Below are 23,808 nucleotides of genomic sequence, written 5' to 3' on the forward strand. Positions count from 1 at the left end.
ACTTCTAAAAAAGAACACAGTCCCCATTCTCAAGATAATTACCATCTAGTAAGAGAAGTCACTAATATTTCAAAGGTGAGTGGGGAAGGTATTTTGGATGGTGAGGGAAAAAGAAGAATAGAGTGTAATGACACCGTGATTTCTAATTTGGGTAAGTGGATTCTTTGGGAAAAGGGATAATTGTAGTACACTGTCTAGAAAAGAAATGCAGCAGGATGATGTTTTGAGCAGGCATAAAATTATACTGTTTTGGGATATGTTGGATTAATAGGCACCGTTGTCTGTATTTTACAAATGAGAAAACTGAAATGCGGAGAGGTTAAATAACTTGTCCTTACTCACACAACTAGTTTATGGCAGAGTGGTTAAAATACAAGTCTGGAATTAAAGAGCAAGACGTCATCTGGAGATAGAGTTTAGTAATCAATATGTAGGTAGAAAGGCTATATTCAGTGATTTAGGAAATGACTTAAAATATAAAGAGATATGTATACACACACACTAATTTTCCTCTCCTACTTACATGTAAGATACTGAAGTAATTATTACAGTGTTTTTGAAAGGTACAATAATGGAACTTTCTCATGATGTACCCTCATAATTAATTTAGTAATATAGATCCTGCATAGTCACTTTTTGTCTGAATTTTTTAATACAACTTTGTGATGCACTAATCCAAACATGTATATATGGCTTCTTTATAAAATGAAGAATTTCTAACATCTTGTTGTACAAAGGATGCTAAAATGAGAATAGAAATACCAATTCAACCTAGTCATAAGCCAGTTAGCATTACTAATCATGGAGTTTTTATTTTTAGAAAAATTTAAACTATCCTAATTGTCATAAAGAACCCATACTTTACAAATCAAATTGCATCCACAGAAATATCCCTGTATTAGACACATTTTTTAAAAATCTACTAGATTCCTAATTTTAAGAAACCATCAGTCCCTCCCCCCACATTGCTGCTTTTAATTTATTTAGGAAGTAATACATATTCATGGTAGAAAAATTATAAAATAAATAAAGATAGAAAGAAGAAAGTTTAAGTCGCTTCTTATCTTACCTTCAAGAAGCAGCTGCTAGAAACATTCTTAACATTTTGATGGATGGCTTTCCAGCTTTTTCTATGCATAGATACATTATTTTCTTTCATGAGAATGGAATCATAAGGTACATGTAGCTGTTTATTTCCCTTACTACTATATAAAGTCCCTTTTACATGTCATTAACAATGTTTCTACAGTATCATGTCCTAAAATTTCATTGTCTGTATAGTATGTTTACACAGTTATCGTGAAACTTCAGGATACATTTAATTATTCACTGTTATATACAGTGTTGTAGCTAATATCCTTCTAACTACATCTTTTTATACAAAACAATGAATATTTCTTTTTTTCAGATTTATTTATTTATTATACTTTAAGTTCTGGATTACATATGCAGAATGTGCAGTTTTGTTACATAGGTATACATGTGCTGTGGTTGTTTGCTGCACCCATCAACCTGTCACCTACATTAGGTATTTCTCCTAATGTTATCCCTCCCCTAGCCTCCTACCCCTCGACAGGCCCCAGTGTGTGATGTTCCCCTCCCTCTGTCCATGTGTTCTCATTGTTCAACTCCAACTTATGAGTGAGAACATGCAATATTTGGTTTTCTGATCTTGTGATAGTTTGCTAAGAATGATAGTTTCCAGCTTCATCCATGTCCCTGCAAAGGACATGAGCTCATCCTTTTTCATGGCTGCATAGTATTCCATGGTGTATATGTGCCACATTTTCTTAGTTCAATCTATCATTGATGGACATTTGGGTTTGTTCCAAGTCTTTTCTATTGTGAATAGTGCATGTGTCTTTATTGTAGAATGATTTATAATCCTTTGGGTATATGCCCAGTAATGGGATTGCTGGGTCAAATGGTATTTCTAGTTCTAGATCCTTGAGGAATTGCCACACTGTCTTCCACAATGGTTGAACTAATTTACACTCCCACCAACAATGTAAAAGCATTCCTAATATTTCTTTAAATTAAATTCCTAGAAGTGGAATTTATGGGATAAATAACATATATATTATTAAAGCTTTTGATATATACTATGATTGTCCTCCAGAAAAATCATACCAATTCAGTTTGTATTAACAGTAAGTGAGAATGCCTACTCCCCACTCTTTCCAACAAAGTGTTTAGTTATGGCCAGTTCTGTAGTTTTTATAAGTGAAAATGTTATTCTACTATTTTAATTTGCATTTACTTGATTACTGGCAAAGTCAAACTTTTAAAAAATGTTTATCAAAATGTCTTTTTTTTAATGGGGGTTTATTCTTCTAAAACTAAGCATATAAAATATACTTACAAAACATCTTAAAACATAGTTTATATTTAATATTGGTTCAAGTTTCAGGATGTGTACCAGTGAGAAACAGTTGCTTTTCTCTGAGTTACTGTTTAATATAACTTTAAACATTCTGAAACATTGTTTCTGTAATACATTTTAAGCCTGACAAGTCCAGTAGCTAATGATTGTGGGTCTTTGAGATACCTTCAACTTTTCACTTTTAAGCTTAATGGTATTATCATCATTCATATAGCTAAGTCTTTTACTTAAACAGATTATTTCCTAAAAAGGCAAACTTCTACAAACAAAAATCACTGACTTAAATAGACTGGACATGACCAAGGATGCTGTTAAATTGCCCTTACTCTGTCTCCTTGGTCTTAGGAGAAATAAATTAATCATTTTCCATGTAAGGCCAGTCCTTGGACCTGTGCATTATATCCCATCCCTTATCTTTTGGTAAGGTCTTTGCTCTAGCAATTGTCTCTTCCCATTAATTATCCCTCTTTTCTAAATCTTCCCACATACCACGGCATATAAGTATGTTGTTATTTTCCCCACCATAAAAACAAAACCCAAAACTTTTCTAACCCCACATTCACTGTTTCTTTGTTCCCCCTCCTTTTATTACAAAACTGTGCCTCTAGGTTTTTTTTTTCTTTGCCTCCATTCTCTCTTGAACTATTCATTAAGCTTTTATCCCCACCCCTGAAACTGCTCATGTCAAAGTCAGCAGTGATGTCTCATTGCCAAATCCAAGTAAGACGAGGAGACTCACCACTGGATTTGGCAGTGATACACATGACTTCTCTCTTAAGAGCTCTTCTAGTTTTCCTCCTGGTTGCCCCTTCTCATTCTCCTTCCCTGATTTCTCTGTATCTCCCCAAACTTTAAATGTGGAATATTTCAGGGATCGGTCCTGAACCATCTTCTCTGTCTACACTCACTCTCTAGGTAGTTTTCCACTCAGTGTTTCATTACTTTAAATACTGTCTATATGCTACACTTTTCCAAGTGTGCACCTATAACACCACTGTAAACTCTAGGACTCCTCCATCTGGCCTCCAAATTAACATTTTCATTTGGATGTGTAATAAACACCTCGACTGTAACACATACAAAATTAAACTCCTAAATTCTCCCTTACAAACATTTCTTCCTTTAGTCTTTCCCAGTCCAACAATAGTAGTTGTATCTTTATAGTTGCTTATACTGAAAACTTTGGAGTCATCCTTAAATTCTCTGCTATAACTCAAATAGGATCCATCAGCAAATTCTTTGGCAACTCCACCTCAATTTAAACCTGGAAATGTATACTGGTCTCCATAGCTGGACTTCTTACTCCTGTAACTTATTCTACATAGAGGAGCCAGAGTGATCCTTCTGAAATGTAAGATCATTTTTGTCACAGGTAGCGACTGTCTGGGGCTGGTATCATGCAGTCAGTAAGAAGAATTTACCAAGACAGTTATATGTATAGAAAGGCACATTTATTAGAGAAGGTATAAAAGTACATTCCAAGAAAGCAATAGGCAGGTCAGCAGGAGGGGACCTGACTGCAAGAAGAAAAGTCTTGCTGGGGATTTTATAGAATGGTGCTTGTGCTGAAAAGGGCTTTGTGCAGTACTGATACTGAACTTTCCACCTCCAAATAATAGAATATACATTCTTCTCATCACCACATGGCACATACTCTGAAATTGACCACATAATTGGACATAAAACAATCCTCAACAAATACAAAAGAATGAAAATCCTACCAAACACACTCTTGGACCACAGCACAATTAAAATAGAAGTCAAGACTCTGAAAATCACTCAAAACCATGAAATTACATAGGAATTAAACAACATGCTCCTGATTGGCTTTTGGGTAAATAATGAAATTAAGATGGAAATCATGAAGTTCTTTGAAACCAATGAGAACAAAGATACAACATACCAGAATCTGTGGGACAGAGCTAAGGCACTGTTAAGAGGTAAATTCATACCACTAAATGTCCACATGAAAATGTAGGAAAGATCTCAAATTAACAACCTAATATCACAGCGGAAAGAATTAAAGAAGCAAGAACAAATGCACCCCAAAGCTAGCAAAAGACAATAACCAAAATCAGAGCTAAACTGAAGGAAATCAAGACACACGCAAAAAAATTCAAAACATCAACGAATCCAGAAGTTGTTTTTTTGAAAAAATAAGATAGTTAGGTTCCAAGCTAGACTAATAAAGAAGAAAAGAGAGAAGATCCCAATAAACACAATTAGAAATGACAAAGGGGATGTTACCATAGACCCCACAGAAACAAAAATAACTGTGAATACCTCTATGCAGGCAAACTAGAAAACCTACAGGAGAGAGATAAATTCTTTGACAAACACACTTTCCCAAGACTGAACCAGGAAGAAATTGATTACCTGAACAGACCAATAATGAGCTCTGAAATTGAATCAGTAATAAATAGCCTACCAACCAAAAAAAAAAAAAAAAAAAAGCCCAGAACCTGATGGATTCACAGCCAAATTATACCAGATATACAAGGAATAGCTGATACTATTTTTTTTTTTTTTTGAGACAGAGTCTCACTCTGTCACCTAGGCTGGAGTGCAGTGCAATGATCTCGGCTCACTGCAACCTCCGCCTCCTGGGTTCAAGCGATTCTCCTGCCTCAGCCTCCTGAGTAGCTGGGACTACAAGTGCACACCACCACGCCTGGCTAATTTTTGTATTATTAGTAGATACGGAGTTTCATCATGTTGGCCAGGCTGTTCTCAAACTCCTGACCTCATGATCCTCCTGTTTTGGCCTCCCAGAGTGGTGGGATTACAGGCGTGAGCCACCATGCCTGGCCAGCTGATACCATTTCTGATGAAACTATTCCAAAATATTGAAGAGGAAAGACTCCACCCCAACTTATTCTATGAGGCCAGCATCATCCTGATACCAAAACGTGTTAGAGATAGAACAAAAAAGGAAAGCTTCAGGCCAGTATCCTTGATGAACATTAATACAAAAATCCTCAACCAAATACTGGCAAACTGAATCCAGCAGCACATCAAAAAGCTAATCCACCATGATCAATGCAAGGTTGGTTCAACATATGTAATCAATAAATGTGATTCATCACATAAACATAAATAAAGACAAAAACCAATGATTATCTCAATAGATACAGAAAAAGCTTTTGATAAAATTCAACACCCCTTTGCATTAAAAACTCTCAATAAACTACATATTGAAAGAACATTATTCAAAATAATAAGAGCCATCTATGTCAAACCTACAGCCAACATTATACTGAATGGGCAAAATCTGGAAGTATTCCCCTTGAAAACTGGCATAAGACAAGGTTGCCCTCTGTCATCACTTCTATTCAAAGTTGTATTGGAAGTCCTAGCCAGAGCAATCAGGCAAGAGAAAGAAATAAAGGGCATCTAAATAGGAAGATAGGGTATGGAGATAATTTACAAGAAGAGTAAAAAATTTAAAAAATATTGTCCTGTAAGAATAGAATTGGAGGAGGGTAGAGTGAGATAGGACCGTTATTTTTCATTTTAAGACTTACAGTCCTTTTTGGGGTGGGGGGCAGGGTAGGGCAGGATTATAACTTGTAAAGATTTAGTCAGTTACATACATATTAAACACCTGAGATGTATTCCTTTTTTAATGAAAATTTTGGTATTTGTAAGTTTTACCAAATTAAGTATTAAGTCCTTGATTTTATGATATCCTTTTACTTCTTTCTTGGTTTTTTACTGAGCTCTAACTTTCTAGTATTTAGGGCATTGTTTTTAGGGAATCATGTAGAACAATTGCTTTAATCTTTTTTTATTCATAGAAAGTCCTGTTAAGATATTTTTATTTATATAAATTTAATATTGGAAAAAAGGCCAAAAAGTTAGAATATATTTGAGTTTTTATTAATCTAAGTGAATCATTATCTATAAAGATGATGTCAGGTTTTTTACCTTACTAATATTTTTTCATGTCCAATATAGCAAAATATTTATAATTTCAATGACAAAAGGTACCTAAATTCATTTAGATTATTATAGGCCTTTGGACTACATTTAAACCAGATTGGTAGGTTATGGCTTATTTTACTTATATATAGTCCCTTAAAAAATGAAAAATTTTTATATTCAAAAAGTAGTAGTTTGAATAAGTGAGAAGTATAATAATTATTCTCTATATACCATATTCCATCAATTTTAAGATATACTTCTTTGTTTTACATTTCAATATTTCTGACAAATAATGTTGTGCCATAGTTTGTCAGCATTGTTTTTCCTTTCTTGGTTCATAAAGTAATTGTGCATCTTTTATTTGATTTTGTCCTGGAATTGATGAAATATGTTATATATGTTGTGTGGGTTATGCACTGTTTGAAGAAATCATAATAATTAGATAACACCCTCTCCCTCCTCGTGGTCTCACCTCCAATCCCCAGACCATGACATTGAGCTTTGTCAAAAATTCTAACTAGATGTCCTGTTTAGATCTATTTAAACCTATTATTATTGTGAAATACAACTCACAAAGAAAAATAGATAAAACATAAATGTATAGCATAAAAAATGTATGAAGTGTATACTGGCTAATCACCACTCTAAGTATAGATAAAGCAAACATAGTCAGCATTGTGAAAGGCCTGCTTTTATCACTTCAAAATCACAACTCCCCACGAGCTCCTGAGACATAGTTACTGTAATAATACATTTTTGGTAGTGACTTCATTGCTTTTTTATTTTACTCTAAGAACGTACCATACCTCCTACATACTATAGTTATGCTTGATTTTTACTTTCTATAAATGGAATAATAGATCCACCAAAAAACTATTAGAACTGATAAACAAGTTCAGTAAAGTTGCAGGATACAAAATCAACATACAAAAATCAGTAGCATTTCTATATGCCAACAGTGAACAATATGAAAAAGAAACAAAGAAAGCAATTCCATTTACAATAGCCATAAGTAAAATTAAATACCTAAGAATTAACCAAAGAAGTAAAAGATTTCTACAATGAAAATTATAAAATACTGATGAAAGAAATTGAAGAGAATACCAAAAAAAGGAGGGATATTTCATTTTCATTAACTGGAAAATTCAGTGTCCCATCACACACAAGCAATCTATAGATCCAATGTATTTGCTGTCAAAATTCCAATGACATTCTTCACAGAAATAGAAAAATTATACAAAATTATGTGGAACCACAAAAGACCCAGAATAGCCAAAGCTATCATGAACAAAAAGAAACAAAACTGGAAGAATCAAATCACCTGCAAATACTATAGAACTATAGTAACCAAAGCAGCATGATACCAGCATAAAAATGGACATACAGACCAATGGAACAGAATAGAAATCCAGAAATAAATCCATGCATCTATAGTAAACTAATTTTCTAGAAAGGTCAAGAATATGCACCGGGGAAGGACACTCTCTTCAACAAATGATGCTGGGAAAACTGGATATTCGTATGCAAAAGGATGAAAGTAGACCTCAATCTCTCATCGTATACAAAAATCAAATCAAAATGCATTAAAGACTTAAATTTAAGACTTGAGGCGAGGTGCAGTGGCTCATGCCTTTAATCTCAGCACTTTGGAAGCCAAGGCAGGAGGATCTTTTGAAGTCAGGAGTTTGAGACCAGCCTAGCCAACACAGTGAGATGCTGTCTGTACAAAAATCTTTCGAAAACTTAGCTGGACATGGTGTTGCACACCTGCAGTCCCAGCTACTTGGAAGGCCAAGGTGGGAGAATCACTTGAGCCCAGGAGTTCAAGGCTGCAGTGACTCATGATGGTGCCACTGCACTCCAGCCTGAGCAACAAAGCAAAACCCAGACTGAAAAAAAAAAAAAAAAAAGAACACCTGGAATTTTGAAAATACCACCAAAAACTGGGGGGTCATTGATTGTCCTGAGCAAAGATTTCCTGAGTAATACCTCAAAAGTACAGGCAACCAAAGCAAAAATGGACAAATGGGATTGCATTAAGTTGAAAAGCTTCTTCACAACAAAGGAAGCAATCAACAAAGTGAAGAGACAACACACAGAGTGAGAGAATATATTTGCAAGCTATTCATCTGACAAGGGATTAATAACCAGAATATGTAAAAAGCTCAAACAACTCAATAGGAAAAAAATATCAAATAATCCAATTAAAAAGTGTGCAAAAGATCTGAACGGACATTTATCAAGAGGAGACATACAAATGGTTAACAGGTACGTGAAAAAGTACACAACGTCATTAATCAACAGAGAAATGCAAATCAAAACTACAATGAGATATCATCTCACTCTAGTTGAAATGTCTTTTATTCAAAAGACAGGCAATAATGAATGCTGGCAAGGATATGGAGAAAAGGGAACACTTTTACACTGCTGGTGGGAATGTAAATTAGTATAACCACTATGGAGAACAGTATGAAGGTTTCTCAAAACACTTAAAAAAGAACTACCATATGATCCAGCAATCCCACTGCTAGGTATATATCTAAAAGAAAGGAAATCAGTAAGTATATGAAAGAGATGTCTGCACTCTCATGTTTATTGCAGTACTATTCACAATAGCTAAGATGTGGGATCATACTAAGTATCCACGGATGGATGAATGGCCAAAGAAAATGTGGTATATATACACAATGAAATATTATTCAGCCACAAAAAAGAATGAAATCCTATCATCTGCAACAACATGGATGGGCCTGGAGATTATGTTATGTGAAATAAGCCAGGCATAGAAAGACAAATTTCCCATATTCTCATACGAGGGAGCTAAAAATTAAAATAGTTAAGCTCATGAAGATAGAGAATAGAATGATGGTTAGCACAGCCTGGAAAGGGTAGCAAAGGGAAGGGAGAAAAGCCGGGATGATTAATGGGTATAAAAACATAGTTAGAATGAATAAGACCTGGTATTTGATAGCCCAACGGGATGGCTGTAGTCAACAATAATTTATTGTATATTTTAAAATAACCAAAAGAGTGGAATTGGAATGTTCCTAACACAAAGAAATGACACATGTGGTTGGGCATGGTGGCTCATGCCTGTAATCCCAGTACTTAGGGAGTCTGAGGCCCGGGGATCACTTGAGGCCAGGAGTTCAAAACCAGCTTGAGTAATATAGTGAGACTCAGTTGCTACAAAAAAAATTAAAAGTTAGCCAGATGTAGTGGTGCTTGCCTGTAGTCCTAGCTACTTGGGAGACTAAGGGGAGGGGATTGCTTAAGCTCAGGAGTTTGAGGCTACATTGAGCTGTGGTCATGCCTTTGCTTTCCAGCCTGGGAAACAGTGAGATCCCGTATCAAAAAAAAAAAAAAAAAAAAAAAAGTCCTTGAGGTGATAGATACCCTCAATTACCCTTATGTGATTATTACATATTAAATGCCTGTATCAAAACATCTATGTACCCCATAAATATATACCTCACCTGTTATGTACCCATAACCATTAAAAATTTTAAAAATTATTTAAAAGTTCAAATAGCTGAATTTTTTACATCAAAGCTCTGAAAGAAACTATAAATAAATAATTTGGTTTTGGATGATTTCACTTGTGCAGTTTATAGTTGGGTTTTGTTCGGTGATACAGGTTTTTTTTTTCTTAATGGGTGATTTTAGCCTATTCACACTTACTGATTCATAACATCAATTACCATAGCTATAATTATAATGCCCACACATACCTAGTTCTTTAGTTGGTGTTATCCAATACAGTAGCCATTAACCACATGTGGCATTCAGTACTTCAGATGTAACTAGTATGACTGAGGAACGGAATTTTTCATTTAAATTTAATCTTAATTAATTTAAACTTAAAAATTGATGCTACATTGTTTAGGGAAATTGAAGAAGATGTAATTAAATAAAAAGATATACTTGTTAATGAATTGAAACACTTCATATTCTTAAGATGGCAATACTTCTGAATTGATCTGCAGATTCAATTCAGTTGCTATCAATATTCCAACATCCTTTTTTGTTTGTAGAAATGGACAAGCTAATCCCAAAATTTGTATGGAATCGCAAGGGACTCTAAATAGCCAAAACAATCTTGAAATACAAAATCAGGGGACTCATACGTCCTAACTTCAGAATTTGCTACAAAGCTCCAGTAATCAAAAAAATATGCTGCTAGCACAAGGATATACATACAAATCAACAGAATTAAATTAAAATTCTGGAAATAAACCCATACATTTATGGTGAGTGGAGTTTTGAAAAGGATACCAAAACCATTCAATGGATAAAGAATAGTGTTTTCACCAAATGATGCTGGGACAACTGAATATCCACATGCAAATGAGTGAATTTGGACCTTAACCTCATATGAAATGCAAAAATTAATTCAAAAATGGATCTAAGACCCAAATGTAAGAGCTAACATAATACAATCTTATAAGGAAACATAGGTGTAAATTTTTCATAACCCTGAGTTAGGCAATTGTTTTTTAATGACACCAAAAATGTAAATAACAAAAGAAAAAATAGATAAATTGGACTTCGTCAAAATTTAAAACTTGCATTATCAAAAGATACCATCAAAAAATGAAAGAGTGACCCAAAGACTGGGAGAAAATTTTTGCAAATCATACACAAAATCAGGGTCTAGTATTTAGAATACATAAAGAACTGTTACAACTTAGCAACACAAATATAAACAACCCGATTTTAAAATGGGCAAAGGACTTAAATAAACATTTCTCCAAAGAAGATGTACAGTGGCCCAGAAGCACATGAAATGATACTCAACATCATTAGTCATTAGGGAAATGCAAATTGAAGTCACAGTAAGACACCACTTTATACTCACAGGGATAGCTATATCCAAAATCAACAAAACGTAATAAGTATTGGTGAGGATGTGGAGAAGTTGCATTTCTGGTGGGGAAATGTAAAATGATGCAGTTGCTGTGGAAATAAGTTTAATAATTTCTCTAAGTTAAATACAGAATTACCACGTGATTCTGAAATTCTACTCCTAGATATCAATTCTCTTTCCACCCAAGAGAACTGAAAACATATGGTCAAACAGAAACTTGTACATGAATGTTCATTATTCTTAATAGCCAAAAGTGGACGCAATGCAAGTGTTCATCAGTTGGTGAATAAATTTAAAATGTGATGTATCCATACAATGGAGTATTACTCAGACTTAAAATGGGATGAAGCATTGATACCTACCACAACATGGATAAACCTTGAAAACATTATAGGTGAAAGACGTCAAACACAAAAGCCACATATTTTATGATTCAGTTCCCCAAAAGTACACTTTGTGTTTTTGTTTCTTGTTCTCTTTTTGGTTTTCAGATTATCCCCTGGGGGAAAAGGGAGCATGGCAATTTATCACTATAAGAAGACCAGAATTTCTCCCACCATTCTTTGTTAACATGATATATTTCCCATTTCTTTAACTATATATAAACAATTTATGAAACAGATATAAAGGTGTATATAAGTATACCAATGAATAAATAAGATAATTCTGGGCATTCTTGTTTTGGGGCTTGATCTTAAAAGATATTTTTGATGTTTCACCATTGAATATTGTATTTGCTGTGGGTTTTACTGGGGTATTTTGTTTTTGTTTTTAGTTATGAATACTCTGTTTGGTTAAGAATATTTTCTTCTATTCTTAATGTGCTATGGGGTACTTTTTATAATTGGTTTCTTGTTTGTTTTTAAATCATTAATGAGTCTTGTTAATGTATCACGCTTTTTCTGCATCTATTAAAATTATTCATATAGTTTTTCTCCTTTAATATGTTCATGTGGTAAATTACATTAATAGAAATGTTTAATGGCCCTTACATCTCCTTGTCTTTCTGGAATAAACCTATTGTGAACAATAGTATATTATCTTAATCCCTTGTTGTATTCCATTTTAAATACTTTGTTTACAATTTTTACATCCATATGTGTATGAATTTTACATCTATATGTGTATGAATTTCAATAAAGTCTGTGAAATAGACTTTATTTCCTTTCTTGTACTGTCTGCTTGAAAAACCAAGGGTATATTGGTGACATCATCCTCTCCCCAAGAATTTGGGGATAATTTTTTCCTTGTAAACTGTAAGTCCATTTTGTATGATATTAAGATTCCCACCAGTTTCTTTTGTTTAATATTTTTCTAGTATATTCTTATCTTTTTAAAACTGTATTTCATCTAATCTATCATGCCTTCCATTGTAAATGCGTTTCAATTCAGAGACATTATGTAAGAAAATGGCATGACAGCAATAGTAACTTGTTATCAATTACAAGCTGTACTATGATTCCAGATGTCAATATATTAAAAAATATACACCAAGAATTTATGAAATACATTGTTTTCAACCTTTCTGTGTCCTTATGTCTTTAAGTATGTGTTTAAAAATGTTACTTACCTAGAATTTAAAAAATCTACTCTGGCAGGCTTTGTCTTTTAACTGAAGTGCTTAAGATATTTACTGATATATTTGGAATGATATCTACTATTGCATTTTTTGCCTTCTACTTATCCTATGACTTTGCATTTCTTTTTATATCCTTTCTTCTTTCTTGCCTTTTACAAATTTCTCTTTTCCCTCATTCCTCTACCAGTTTAAAAGTTATGCACATAACTTCTCTTCTTCTGTGATACCCCATTAATTTTAATATGCAGATTTAAAATTTAACAAAGTTGAAGGTTAATGTCTTTACCATCCATCCAAGTAAATGAGAATCTTGTATTGCTTTGCCTCTAAATATTTCCTTTTTGACATATGCTTTTGATGTCCCGCATTTTACATTTGTCATTGATTTATTTAAAAATTTCTAAAGTAGGCATAATTATTACTGTTTTATACTCTCAATATTTGTTTAGGTTTACCCATAAGTTTACCATTTTCTTTGTGTACCTTCTTGCAAAAGAACCTTCCTTATTAGATCATTTTACTTTTTCTTATAACCATCAGAAGTTGTTTTAGTGGGGATTTGTTGGCACATCTCTAAGGTTTTAGTTTTCTGAAAATATGCTTATCTCATCCTCTTTTTAGGAAGATAATTTTGCTGGATATGTGTCCTTGTATGGCAGGGGTTTTTTAGTATTTTGAAAATATTTAATAAATATTACACTTTTTTTCTGTCTATCTTCCATTTTACAAGTTCTTTCAATTGTATCTGATTTTGTAAGACACGTATAAGACTTGCTCCTTACATTCATTTTCAGTCTTCTGAGTTGACAGTTATACTGGGTCTAGTCTTTTATTATTTTGGTAATTTAACATGCTTATTTAATTTAAAGTATCAAAACAATAGCTTTATTAGCTATTAATTAACTTTAAGTCTCAAATAAATATCTTTATTCTTGAATGAGCTCTTTTGAAAAAATATTAGATTGAGGCAGGTATGTGTACAGGTTTGTTACTTGGATATATTGCTTAATGGTGAGCTTTGGGCTTCTAGTGTAACCATCTCTCAAATAATGAACATTGTACCCAATAGGTAAATATATGACCTTTATCCCCTCCTCAGTCTCCCCACTTTTAGAGTCCCTAGTGTTTATTATTTCCATCTTTATGTCCATGTTTACCCATGTGAGAATATGTAGTATTTGATTTTCTGTTTCTGAGCTATTTCACTTAGGATAATTGGCCTCCAGGTCCATTTATGTTGCTGAAACAGGACACAATTAATTTCATTCTTCTTTATGGCTAAATAGTATTCCATCATGTATATATACCACATTTTCTTTATTCAGTATTTTATTGACGAAGACTTAGGTTGATTCCATACATTTGCTATTGTGAATAGTGCTGTGATAAACATACAAGGGAGAGTGTCTTTTTGATACAATCATTTATTTTCCTTTGGGTAGGAAATCCCAATTCATCTGGTCCTATGCTCTTTTTTGTTGGGAGATGTTTTTTTAATTGCTGATTCATTTTAATTACTTTTTATTGGTCTGTTCAGGATTTCTGTTTCTTCCTGGTTCAATCTTGGGAAGTGTAGGTTTCAGAAATTTTTTGTCTAGGTTTTCTAGTTTGTGTACATAAAGAGGCTCATAAAAATCTTTGATAATCTTTTGTATTTCTGCAGTATCAGCTGTAATGTAACCTTTATCATTTCTGATTGTGTTATTTTAATTTTCTCTTGTTTTTTTTCCGTTGTTAATCTAGCTAGTGGTCTATTAATTTTTTTAACCTTTCAAAAAACCAACTTTTCATTTAATTAATCCTTTGGATTGATTTTTTTTGTCTCCATTTCATTCAGTTCTGCTCTGATGTTTGTTATTTCTGTCTTCTGCTACTTTTGGGTATGGTTTGTCCTTGTTTTACTAGTTCCTTGAAGTGTAACGTTTGGTTGCTAATTTGAGATCTTTCTATCTTTTTGATGTAGGCATTTAGTGCTATAAACTTTCCTCTTAGCCCTGTTTTTGCCATATCCCAGAGGTTTTGGTATATTATGTCTCTCTTCATTTGTTTCAAAAAGAATGTTAGATTTCTGCCTTATTTTGTTTACCCAAATGTCTTCCAGGAGCAAGTTGTTTAGTTTCTACATACTTGTGTAATTTCGATGGTTCTTCATGGTATTGACTTCTAATTTTATTCCACTGTGGTCTGAGGAGATATTTGATATGATTTCAGTTTTTAAAAATTTATTGAGACTTGCTTTATGGCCAACCATATGGTCAGTTTTGGAGAATGTTCTCTGCACAGATGAGAAAAATATATATTCTGTGGTTATTGGGTAGCAAGTTCTGTAAATATCTATTAGGTCCATTTGCTCTAGAGTCTAATTTAAGTCCAGAGTATCTTTGTTGATTTTCTGCATCAGTAATCTGTCTAGTGCTGTTAGTAGGGTGTTGAATTCCCTCACTATTATTGTATTGCCCTATATCATTTCTTATGTCTAGTAGTATTTGTTTTATGAATCTGGGTGCTCCAGTGTTGGATGCATATATGTTTAGAACAGTTAAATCTTCTTGTTGAATCAAACCCTTTATCATTATATAATGACCTTCCTTGTCTTTTTTACTGTTGTTGATTTAAAGTCTGTTTTGTATGATATAAGAATAGCTACTCCTGATCATTTTTTGTTTTCCTGTTGCATGATACATCTTTTTCAAACTCTTCATTTTGAGTCTGTAAGTGTATTTACCTGTTAGGTGGGTCTTCGAAGATGATTGGGTCTTGTTTTTAATCCAGCTTGTCAGCCTATATCTTTGTGAGGCTATGTGAGGTTCTGTTCCTGTCATAGTGTTGATAACTAGTTGCTTTGTAATCTCAATTGTGTAATTGCTTTATTGGCTGTCTGAGCTTTGGACGTATGTATGCATTTATGATGGTGAGTATCGTCTTTTTTTTATGTTTAGAGCTCCTTTGATCATTTCTTGTAGGACAGGTCTAATCGTGATTAATTCCCTTCATGCTTGCTTGTCTGGGGAAGGACTTTATTTCTTCTTCATTGATGAAGCTTAGTTTGGCAGTATATAAAATTCTTGGCTAGTGTTTTTTTCTCTAAGAAGGCTGAAAAAAGACCCCAGTCTCTTCTGGCTCATAAGGTTTCTTCTGAGAAGTCCGTTGTTCATCTGATAGAATTTCCTTTATAGGTGATTTGATGCTTCTCTCTAGCTGCTTTTAAGATTTATTTTTCTTTCACATTGACTTTGGATAGTCTGATGATCATATGCCTTGGTTGTGTTGATTTTGTATAGTATCTTTCAGGTGTTCTCTGAATTTCTTGTATCTGAATGGCTGTATCTCTAGCAAGATCAGGAAAATTTTCCTGAATTATTCCCTCAAATATTTTTTCCAAACATTTTACTTTTTCGTCTTCTCTCTCAAGAATGCCCAAAAGTTGTAGGTTTGGTTGCTTTACATAATCTAATATTTCTTGAAGGCTTTGTTGATTTTTAAATTTTTTTTCTTTTTTTTCTGACTGTGTTAATTAGAAAAATCAGTCTTCAAGCTCTGAAATTCTTTCTTTTGCTTGGTCTTTTCTACCGTTAAAACTTTCAAATGTATTTTGAAATTCCTTCAGTGAATTTTTCATTTCCTCAAGTTCTGTTTGGTTTTTAAAAATATATACCTAACTCATCTTTCAGATCCTGAATTGTTTTTCTGATCTCTTTGTGTTGTTTTCCAACCTTCTCTTAGATCTCATTTAACTTCCTTATAATCTATATTTTGAATTCTTTATTTGTCATAACAGAATTTTCATTTTGGTTAGGATCTATTCCTAGAGAACTAATGTAATCCTTTGGAGATGTCAAAACACTGTATCATTTTGTGCTGCCAGAGTTCTTACACTAATTCCTTCTAATCTGAGGAAGCTCCCTTAAGGATGTGACTGTTAGGTATATTGTCTAAGATCATTTGGCTTCATTTCTAGTTGCTTTCAGGAAGCCAAGACTCTGTATGAGTCCTTGGTTATAGATAGCTTTTTTTGCAGTGGCTTTCTCAAATGCTACTTGTCATAGCAATGTATTGGTCATATGATCCAACTCAATATCTTCTGCAAGGCTGAGTGTGTAGGTCCCAGGGCACTTATCTCATAACCTAGCACTATACCCTTCTATCCTCAGGTTTCTTTATTTGGTGATGCAGTTCAATCTCCAGTTCAGTAAGTTGCACTTCAGAGTAAGAGCCAGCTTTCCCCGGGGTATGCTGATGACAAGTGGTAGCACCAGCCCCAACATATGGCGAGGGTAGTTCATGATAGGATGCACTGAGGTCTCTGGGGATGGGAGTTGAGAGGACTGCATCAGCTCATTGTCCTAGGCAGGTAGGAATGCAATCAGCTTCCCTGTCACACCCTTGTCACAGGGCTTGCAACTTTCAGTTTAGATAGACACAATCTTTATCTCTAGGCCACAGTGCAACTGAGGTTTGTGGAAAATGCCTGTCTGTCTACTACCAACAAAATAGCCCAAGGGAGAAACCTTTTCACCCAGCCAAAAACAAACAGCTCTGCTGGCAATCTGTACTCTATTGCAGGAATGCTGCCACTCTGTGTAGGGAGAGGGAGGTGAGTCCTACCTTTTATTTAAGCCCAGGTGATAGGTACACTTTTAGTGGAGAATAGTACTGTCTCCAAGTGTGCCTGTGTCAACCTCTAGTAAGAAAAGCCTTCGCTGCATCTGCAGTAGTAGGTCAGGGCACAGGAGAAGGGCACAGTCACCCGTCTTGTCACAAATGTGGGGTTCTCAGGCAGGAGAGAAGTTACAATCTGGTTCCTTTGTCCCAATGAGTGCTTTGGTGGGCTGCACCTCTCCCTCCCCTAGGAGTGGCCCACACCGAGGACTAGATCTCCAGGGATCCTGCAGCTCCCCAGGGTCCTGCTGGTCCCCTCTGGTTGCAGATTCAGAGCAGGCTCTGGGAAATGTTTGTGGGGAATCTGGTGATGCAGTGACACAAGGGCTGAGATTCCCCAAGCAGGGTAGTAGCTCACAGTGGTTGCACAACGAATATCACACCCACTGCTTCAGCTCAGGTTTGAGGGCAATGTGAGCCCAGCTGCACAAGCTGACCACCTGGTGCTCTGCCCACAGGATGTTTCCAGATTACTATTGGCAGAATTGCCCAGGTTTGCAAGGGCAGAGGGGCTCTCTGACAATTCACTTCTCAGCAGTTTGTCACATTGGTGAGGGGTGCAAAGAAATGCCCCTACCTACCCTTTCTATGGGACTCCAAGTTCCTTAATGGTCAGTCTCTCCCAGGCTCTTGCTGCCTTCCTTTTCTGCCTCCCAGCTGTTTTCTGCATGGTATCCAATAGGTTTCGACACTCTTATCTCAACTTTCCACTCAGGCTGTGATTATTCACCTATAAATTTGATCTGCTTTCTGAGGAGAACTGGCATCTGATGTATCTAGTCAGCCATCTTGGGAAAAAACTTGAACTCTTTTCTTTTTTTCAATTATAGAAAGAATCAGAAATCTCAAATATTTAGAAAAACCACGTGTATTTTATAGATAACTCATTATCGTCCAACCATCACCACCCCTTTTTTTTTTTAGACAGAGTCTCTCTCTGTCACCCAGGCTGGAGTGCAGTGGCACAATCTCAGCTTACTGCAACCTCTACCTCCTGGGTTCAAATGATTCTTATGCCTCAGCTTCCCATGTAGCTGGGATTACAGGCATGTGCCACCACACCCAGCTATTTTTTTTTTTTCTATTTTTAGTAGAGACAGGTTTTCACCATGTTGCCCAGGCTGGTCTTGAACTTCTGGCCTCAAGTGATCCACCCACCTTGGCCTCTCAAAGGGCTGGTATTACAGGAATGAGCCAATATGCCCAGCCCCTTATATAATTGTCTTAACTGGACCTGAACATCTGGCTTTTGGCTATTGAGTTTAATTCATTTAAATTGTGTGTGATTACTTTTGTACTAGGGTTTATTTCTGCCATCTCCTTTTTTGTTTTGAATTTTCTTTGGCAGGTTTGGTTGTTTTTGTTTTGTTTTGTTTTGTTTGCTCCGTTTGACAGATTATAGTTTCTTTGAATACTCTTAAGGTAATACACACTATTTTTATGCTTCTGCTTCTTATTTGTTAATATAATTGCTCATATTTAAAATTTTATTTTTCCATGTTTATTTTTAAGTATATTAACACCAGTATTTTTCTTCTTTTTTTTTATTATACTTTATGTTCTGGGATACATGTGCACAATGTGCAGGTTTGTTACATAGTTATACATGTGCCATGGTGGTTTGCTGCACCCATCAACGCATTATCTAGGTTTTAAGCCCTGCATGCATTAGGTATTTGTCCTAATGCTCTCCCTTCCCTTGCCCCCGACCCCCGACAGGCCCCGGTGTGTGATGTTCCCCTCCCTGTGTCCATGAATTAACACCAGTATTTTTCTTCTAAATTGGACCGTCATCTTGGCACATTTTTATCGCTATTGAGTTTCTGTTCTACCATTTTTTTTCACCTTATGCTCTGCTTCTGTCGTATATTCATATCCCGAGGAATTTTAGATACGCATTGTGATAGATGTTCTCTCTGCTCTACCTCTGCTTGTCTTTGTTCTCCTCGTAGGAAATGCTTAGGAGTGACTGGATCTTCTGAACCTGTTGTTATCTTCCCTTTGCTAAAGCTGAGCTGATCTTGACACACTACCCTGTATTATACCCCACTGTTATTAGCTGGAACTGCTGTTGTCTGCCTTGTATTGAAGATTGAGCAGGCAGCAATCCACCTCAGGCAGTGAAAAAGAACCCAGATAGAAGGCTGTTTCCAGCGCATCTAGAGTTTCTGTTTCTCTTCTCTGGAAATCTTTTCTCTCTCTTTTGGGCATTCTTGGTTTATATCTTAATACCTTATATCTGTAAACCCACTTGAACTTCTGTAGTATCTCTAGGGTTGGTTTCCGAGAGGGAGTCAGCAGCCCATGCTAACTTGCCATTTTCTTTTTCAGGAAGCTAAAATCTTTATAATATCATTATAATTCTGTATTTAGTACTAAATATTTTTGAATTTGTTCACTGTACCTCGCAAATGTAAAAGTGTTTAAGAATCAAGTTGGAACGTATTTTTAACTTTTTTTTTAAATTTTGATCTTCCCAGTTCTGATAGTATCAGCAGTGATGAGGAGGAGCTAAGGACTTTGGGAAGCAGTGGTAGCGAAAGCAGTACTCCAGAGAATGTCGGCCCTCCTTTCCTCATGGATGAGAACAGTTGGTTCAACAAGTGTAAGAGAGTTAAACAAAAGTATCAGCTTACACTGGAACAGAAGGTATTTTAAAATTATCAAAACACACTTAATTTTATTCTAGTTATTGCCTCTGAACTGTGACTGCCAAAATGTTTTTAACTGAATAAAATTATTTATCCATTGCTGCTTCTCTTCTGTTTTTGAATTGTCCTCCTCTTAATGAAAAATCAGGCAGCTGTAGAAGATACTTTTGTTTGTTGAACTTTTTCCAATTTTATGTTTTAACATAAAAACAAGCCATTTTAATAAGCAGTTTAATTTATGTATTTGAGATTCTAGTTTCTATGATAAATTTTATAAAAGATTATTGGCTTGTGAAAATGCAGTGATTGCCTAAGCACGTACATCTGTTTTTTTGAAAATTAGATATTTTAGCAGCTCTTGTGTGTTAAGCACTGTAGTAGGCAAAGTGGAGTATATAACAGAAAGAAAACAAACTCTATTATTTTAAGGAGTTTGTAACCATTACTTTTTTACTGTATTTTCTATTTTTCCCTTTTCTTCTTCTTTTAATATCATTATTCATAGATGATATATATAAGGAAAGCCCAGTGGAATTAGTGATAGAAGTATTCAAAAAATAAAAAATGCAGTGGGGAAGTTGTCATAATTTTATAAATATAAATAATTGTATCTATACAGATAGCTATTGCTTAGAAAATATTTTTAAATCCATATTATATAGCTATAAACATTTGCATAATGCATATGAAGAAAACTTTTCATGTGCTATTAAAGGAGACTTGTGGTACCAGCAAGAATTCAGACTAAGATAATCTGAAAGTATCTTCATTGCAAAAATCTGAAAATGCTGAGTAGAATACAACTTTTTAAAAGATTCATTCAGAGCTACTCTCTCAAGAAAAGGAACTCATTAGGGATCAGAAACATAGAACTAACACAAGAAGAATATGTGCATATATTAGAGAACTGTAGGCCCCAGGGATGGGGGTGAAGGCATAATTCCTTAACCTAGAAACTTGCATTTTAACACCAACAGGGAAACAGCAGGTATAGGTCCCTGTCATTCAAGGTGGAAATTGAACCTAGAATGTAGAAGTGAGGTGCAAAATGGCAGAGTAAACAAATAAATTTGTAGAGAAACCTTGATTACATGAAATAGCAAAAATAATGACCAATATGGGGTGACATTGGTACACTGAAATATGTTTAACTGGCTCTTTTAGAGGAGATGGAGACAGAAGCCCTCATTTGTAGTGTTTGCCAATTTTTCTGGGATAAATACTCCCATCATGGCCAATTTAAAGCTACCAATATGACATCACTGAATGCAAAATTGGGAAGAGATGCACAGTAGAAGAGCATTCCATAGTATTTCTAGTAAGATAGATGAAATAGATGTAAATGACTGTAAGAACATAGATAATAGTTAAAATATAGTGAAATAATTAGAAAGTGATGAATTTTGAGCAGTTATTACCTTTGTGTTTAATATAATTTACTTAGTTGTAAATTTATATAATTTAATGTTTAATAACAGCAATGTTTAACAACTGACTTAAATTTCTGAAATTTAACAATCAGTTCTTGAGAGCCTATACAAGCCAGCTACAGGCCACCACTGGGAGTATGAAAGCAGAGCAGAACTAAAACACTGACTAAAAATATCAGAAAGAGTCAGAGATGCACAGTAGAACACCATTACATAGTATTTCTACTAAGATAGATGAAATAGATGTAAATAACCATAAGAACATGAGATAATAGTTAAAATATGGTGAAATAATTAGAAGGTGATGAATTTTGAGTAGTCTTTTGAGCTAGTCTTTTGAGGTCTTTGTAATATAGTGAAGGAGGTTAGAGACATTTTTTTAATGTGTGTGCCTGTTTCCAAAATTAACATTTAGAAGTTGCAATTAAGAGAATAGAAGTAGAATGTTTAATTTTCAAACTAGTAGAGGGAAAGAAAAGAAATAAGGAAAGCTTGATCAATATAATAGAAGGGAGCACATTAGAAATAATAAGGATAGTGAAAAGAGAACACAAAATGCAAATTACATATAACCAGAAGAGTCAACACCACCATAAAAGGAAATGGCAGAAACTTGCCAGTTAAGGTAAACTCTTAGATTTATTGAAAAATAATTATAAAATTTAGCTGTATGCTATTGATAAGAGAGACACATAACACATAATGACATAAAAAGTTGAAACTAGGGGGATAAATGTACTAGACAGATACTAACTAAAAGAATTCTATGTCAATATCATTAAACATAGACATTAAGGCAGAAAGCATTATTAAGACTAAAGAAAGACATTGCCTTTTTTAAAAAGTAAGTATTCACCAGCCAGGCGCGGTGGCTCACGCCTGTAATCCCAGCACTTTGGGAGGCCAAGGAGGGTGGATCACGAGGTCAGGAGATGGAGACCATCCTGGCTAACACAGTGAAACTCTGTCTCTACTAAAAATACAAAAAATTAGCTGGGCGTGGTGGCAGGCGCCTGTAGTCCCAGCTACTCGGGAGGCTGAGGCAGGAGAATGGCGTGAACCCACGAGGCGGAGCTTGCAGTGAGGGGAGATCGCACCACTGCACTCCAGCCTGGGCAACAGAACGAGACTCCATCTCAAAAAAAAAAGAAAAAAAAAAAGCATTCACAAAGAATATATATCAGTGCTGAACTTACATATATTTAACAATATATCCATGAAAAATATGAAGCAAAAATTAATTAAATGTCCAGAATAAATTGGCAATTCCATAATTATAATGAGAAATTTTAACATCTTTCAGAGTAATTTATAGATTGAACGGATATAGTGAACTTCGATAACACAATTAATAAACCTGATCTAAAATATATTAAATGTTAACAATTAGAATATATAACCTTTTCAAGCATATATGGAACAGCTATAGTGGGTTTTTTTGTTTGTTTGTTTTGTTTGTTTTGTTTTGTTTTGTTTTGTTTGAGATGGAGTCTCGCTTTGTCACCAAGGCTGGAGTGCAGTGGTACGATCTTGGCTCACTGAAACCTCCACCTCCTGGGTTCAAGTGATTCTCCTGCCTCAGCCTCCCGAGTACCTGGGACTACAGGCATGTGACACCACGCCTGGCTAATTTTTGTATTTTAAGTAGCGATGGGGTTTCACGACATTGGCTAGGCTGGTCTCTAACTCAAGTGATCTGCCCACCTCGGCCTCCCAAAGTGCTGGTATTATAGGCATGAGCCACCGCACGTGGCCAATCTTTTTATGGAGCAAACTAGGTCACAAAACAAATGTCCACAAATACCAAAGAAATGATACAATATTATCACTTTAGTTTAACTTTTATACTAATGTAAGGTCATGTGAATAGTGCAGTAAAGTTAGATATCAATACAAAAAGTTTAGCACCACCCACATGCCACTCATGAAATTAAAGAAAAAAATTGTCTAAATTGTAGGTCAAAAAAATTGAGGAAATAGAATACTTTAAAATGAATGAGAATGAAAATAATGCATACTAACAGTTGTAAGTTGCCACACAACTTGTATAGTACTTGTAGAAATACTTAGATATTTAGAAAAGAAACAATGAAAATTAAAGAGATAAGTATCCAAGAAGTAGTCAAAGAACAACCAAACCAGTTCAAAAAGAAGGAAAGTAATAAAATAATAGATATGGGTGAAGTAAAAAACAAAGAAACAGAATTAACAAAACCAAGAGATAATTATTTGCAAAAATCAATGAAATAAATTCTAGCAAGAATAATTTTGTTAAAAAATTAAGGCACAGATAATCTTAAGAATGGAAGAATAGA

The 23,808-nt window shown here is 34.7% G+C and overlaps 1 protein-coding gene across 3 annotated transcripts in view; it reads left to right on the forward strand.

Annotated features, from left to right (window-relative positions):
• RUNDC3B (RUN domain containing 3B) overlaps positions 1-23,808 on the forward strand; it is a 199,541-nt gene that overhangs the window by 120,439 nt on the left and 55,294 nt on the right. For all 3 annotated transcript variants that reach the window (XM_003252340.4, XM_003252338.4, XM_003252339.4), the window contains one exon: positions 19,893-20,061. In XM_003252340.4, coding sequence (XP_003252388.1) covers positions 19,893-20,061 — 169 coding nt within the window. The remainder of the gene's footprint in view (positions 1-19,892; positions 20,062-23,808) is intronic.

The sequence above is a fragment of the Nomascus leucogenys genome, chromosome 11 (assembly GCF_006542625.1).
Source record: "Nomascus leucogenys isolate Asia chromosome 11, Asia_NLE_v1, whole genome shotgun sequence".
Lineage (NCBI taxonomy): Eukaryota > Metazoa > Chordata > Mammalia > Primates > Hylobatidae > Nomascus > Nomascus leucogenys.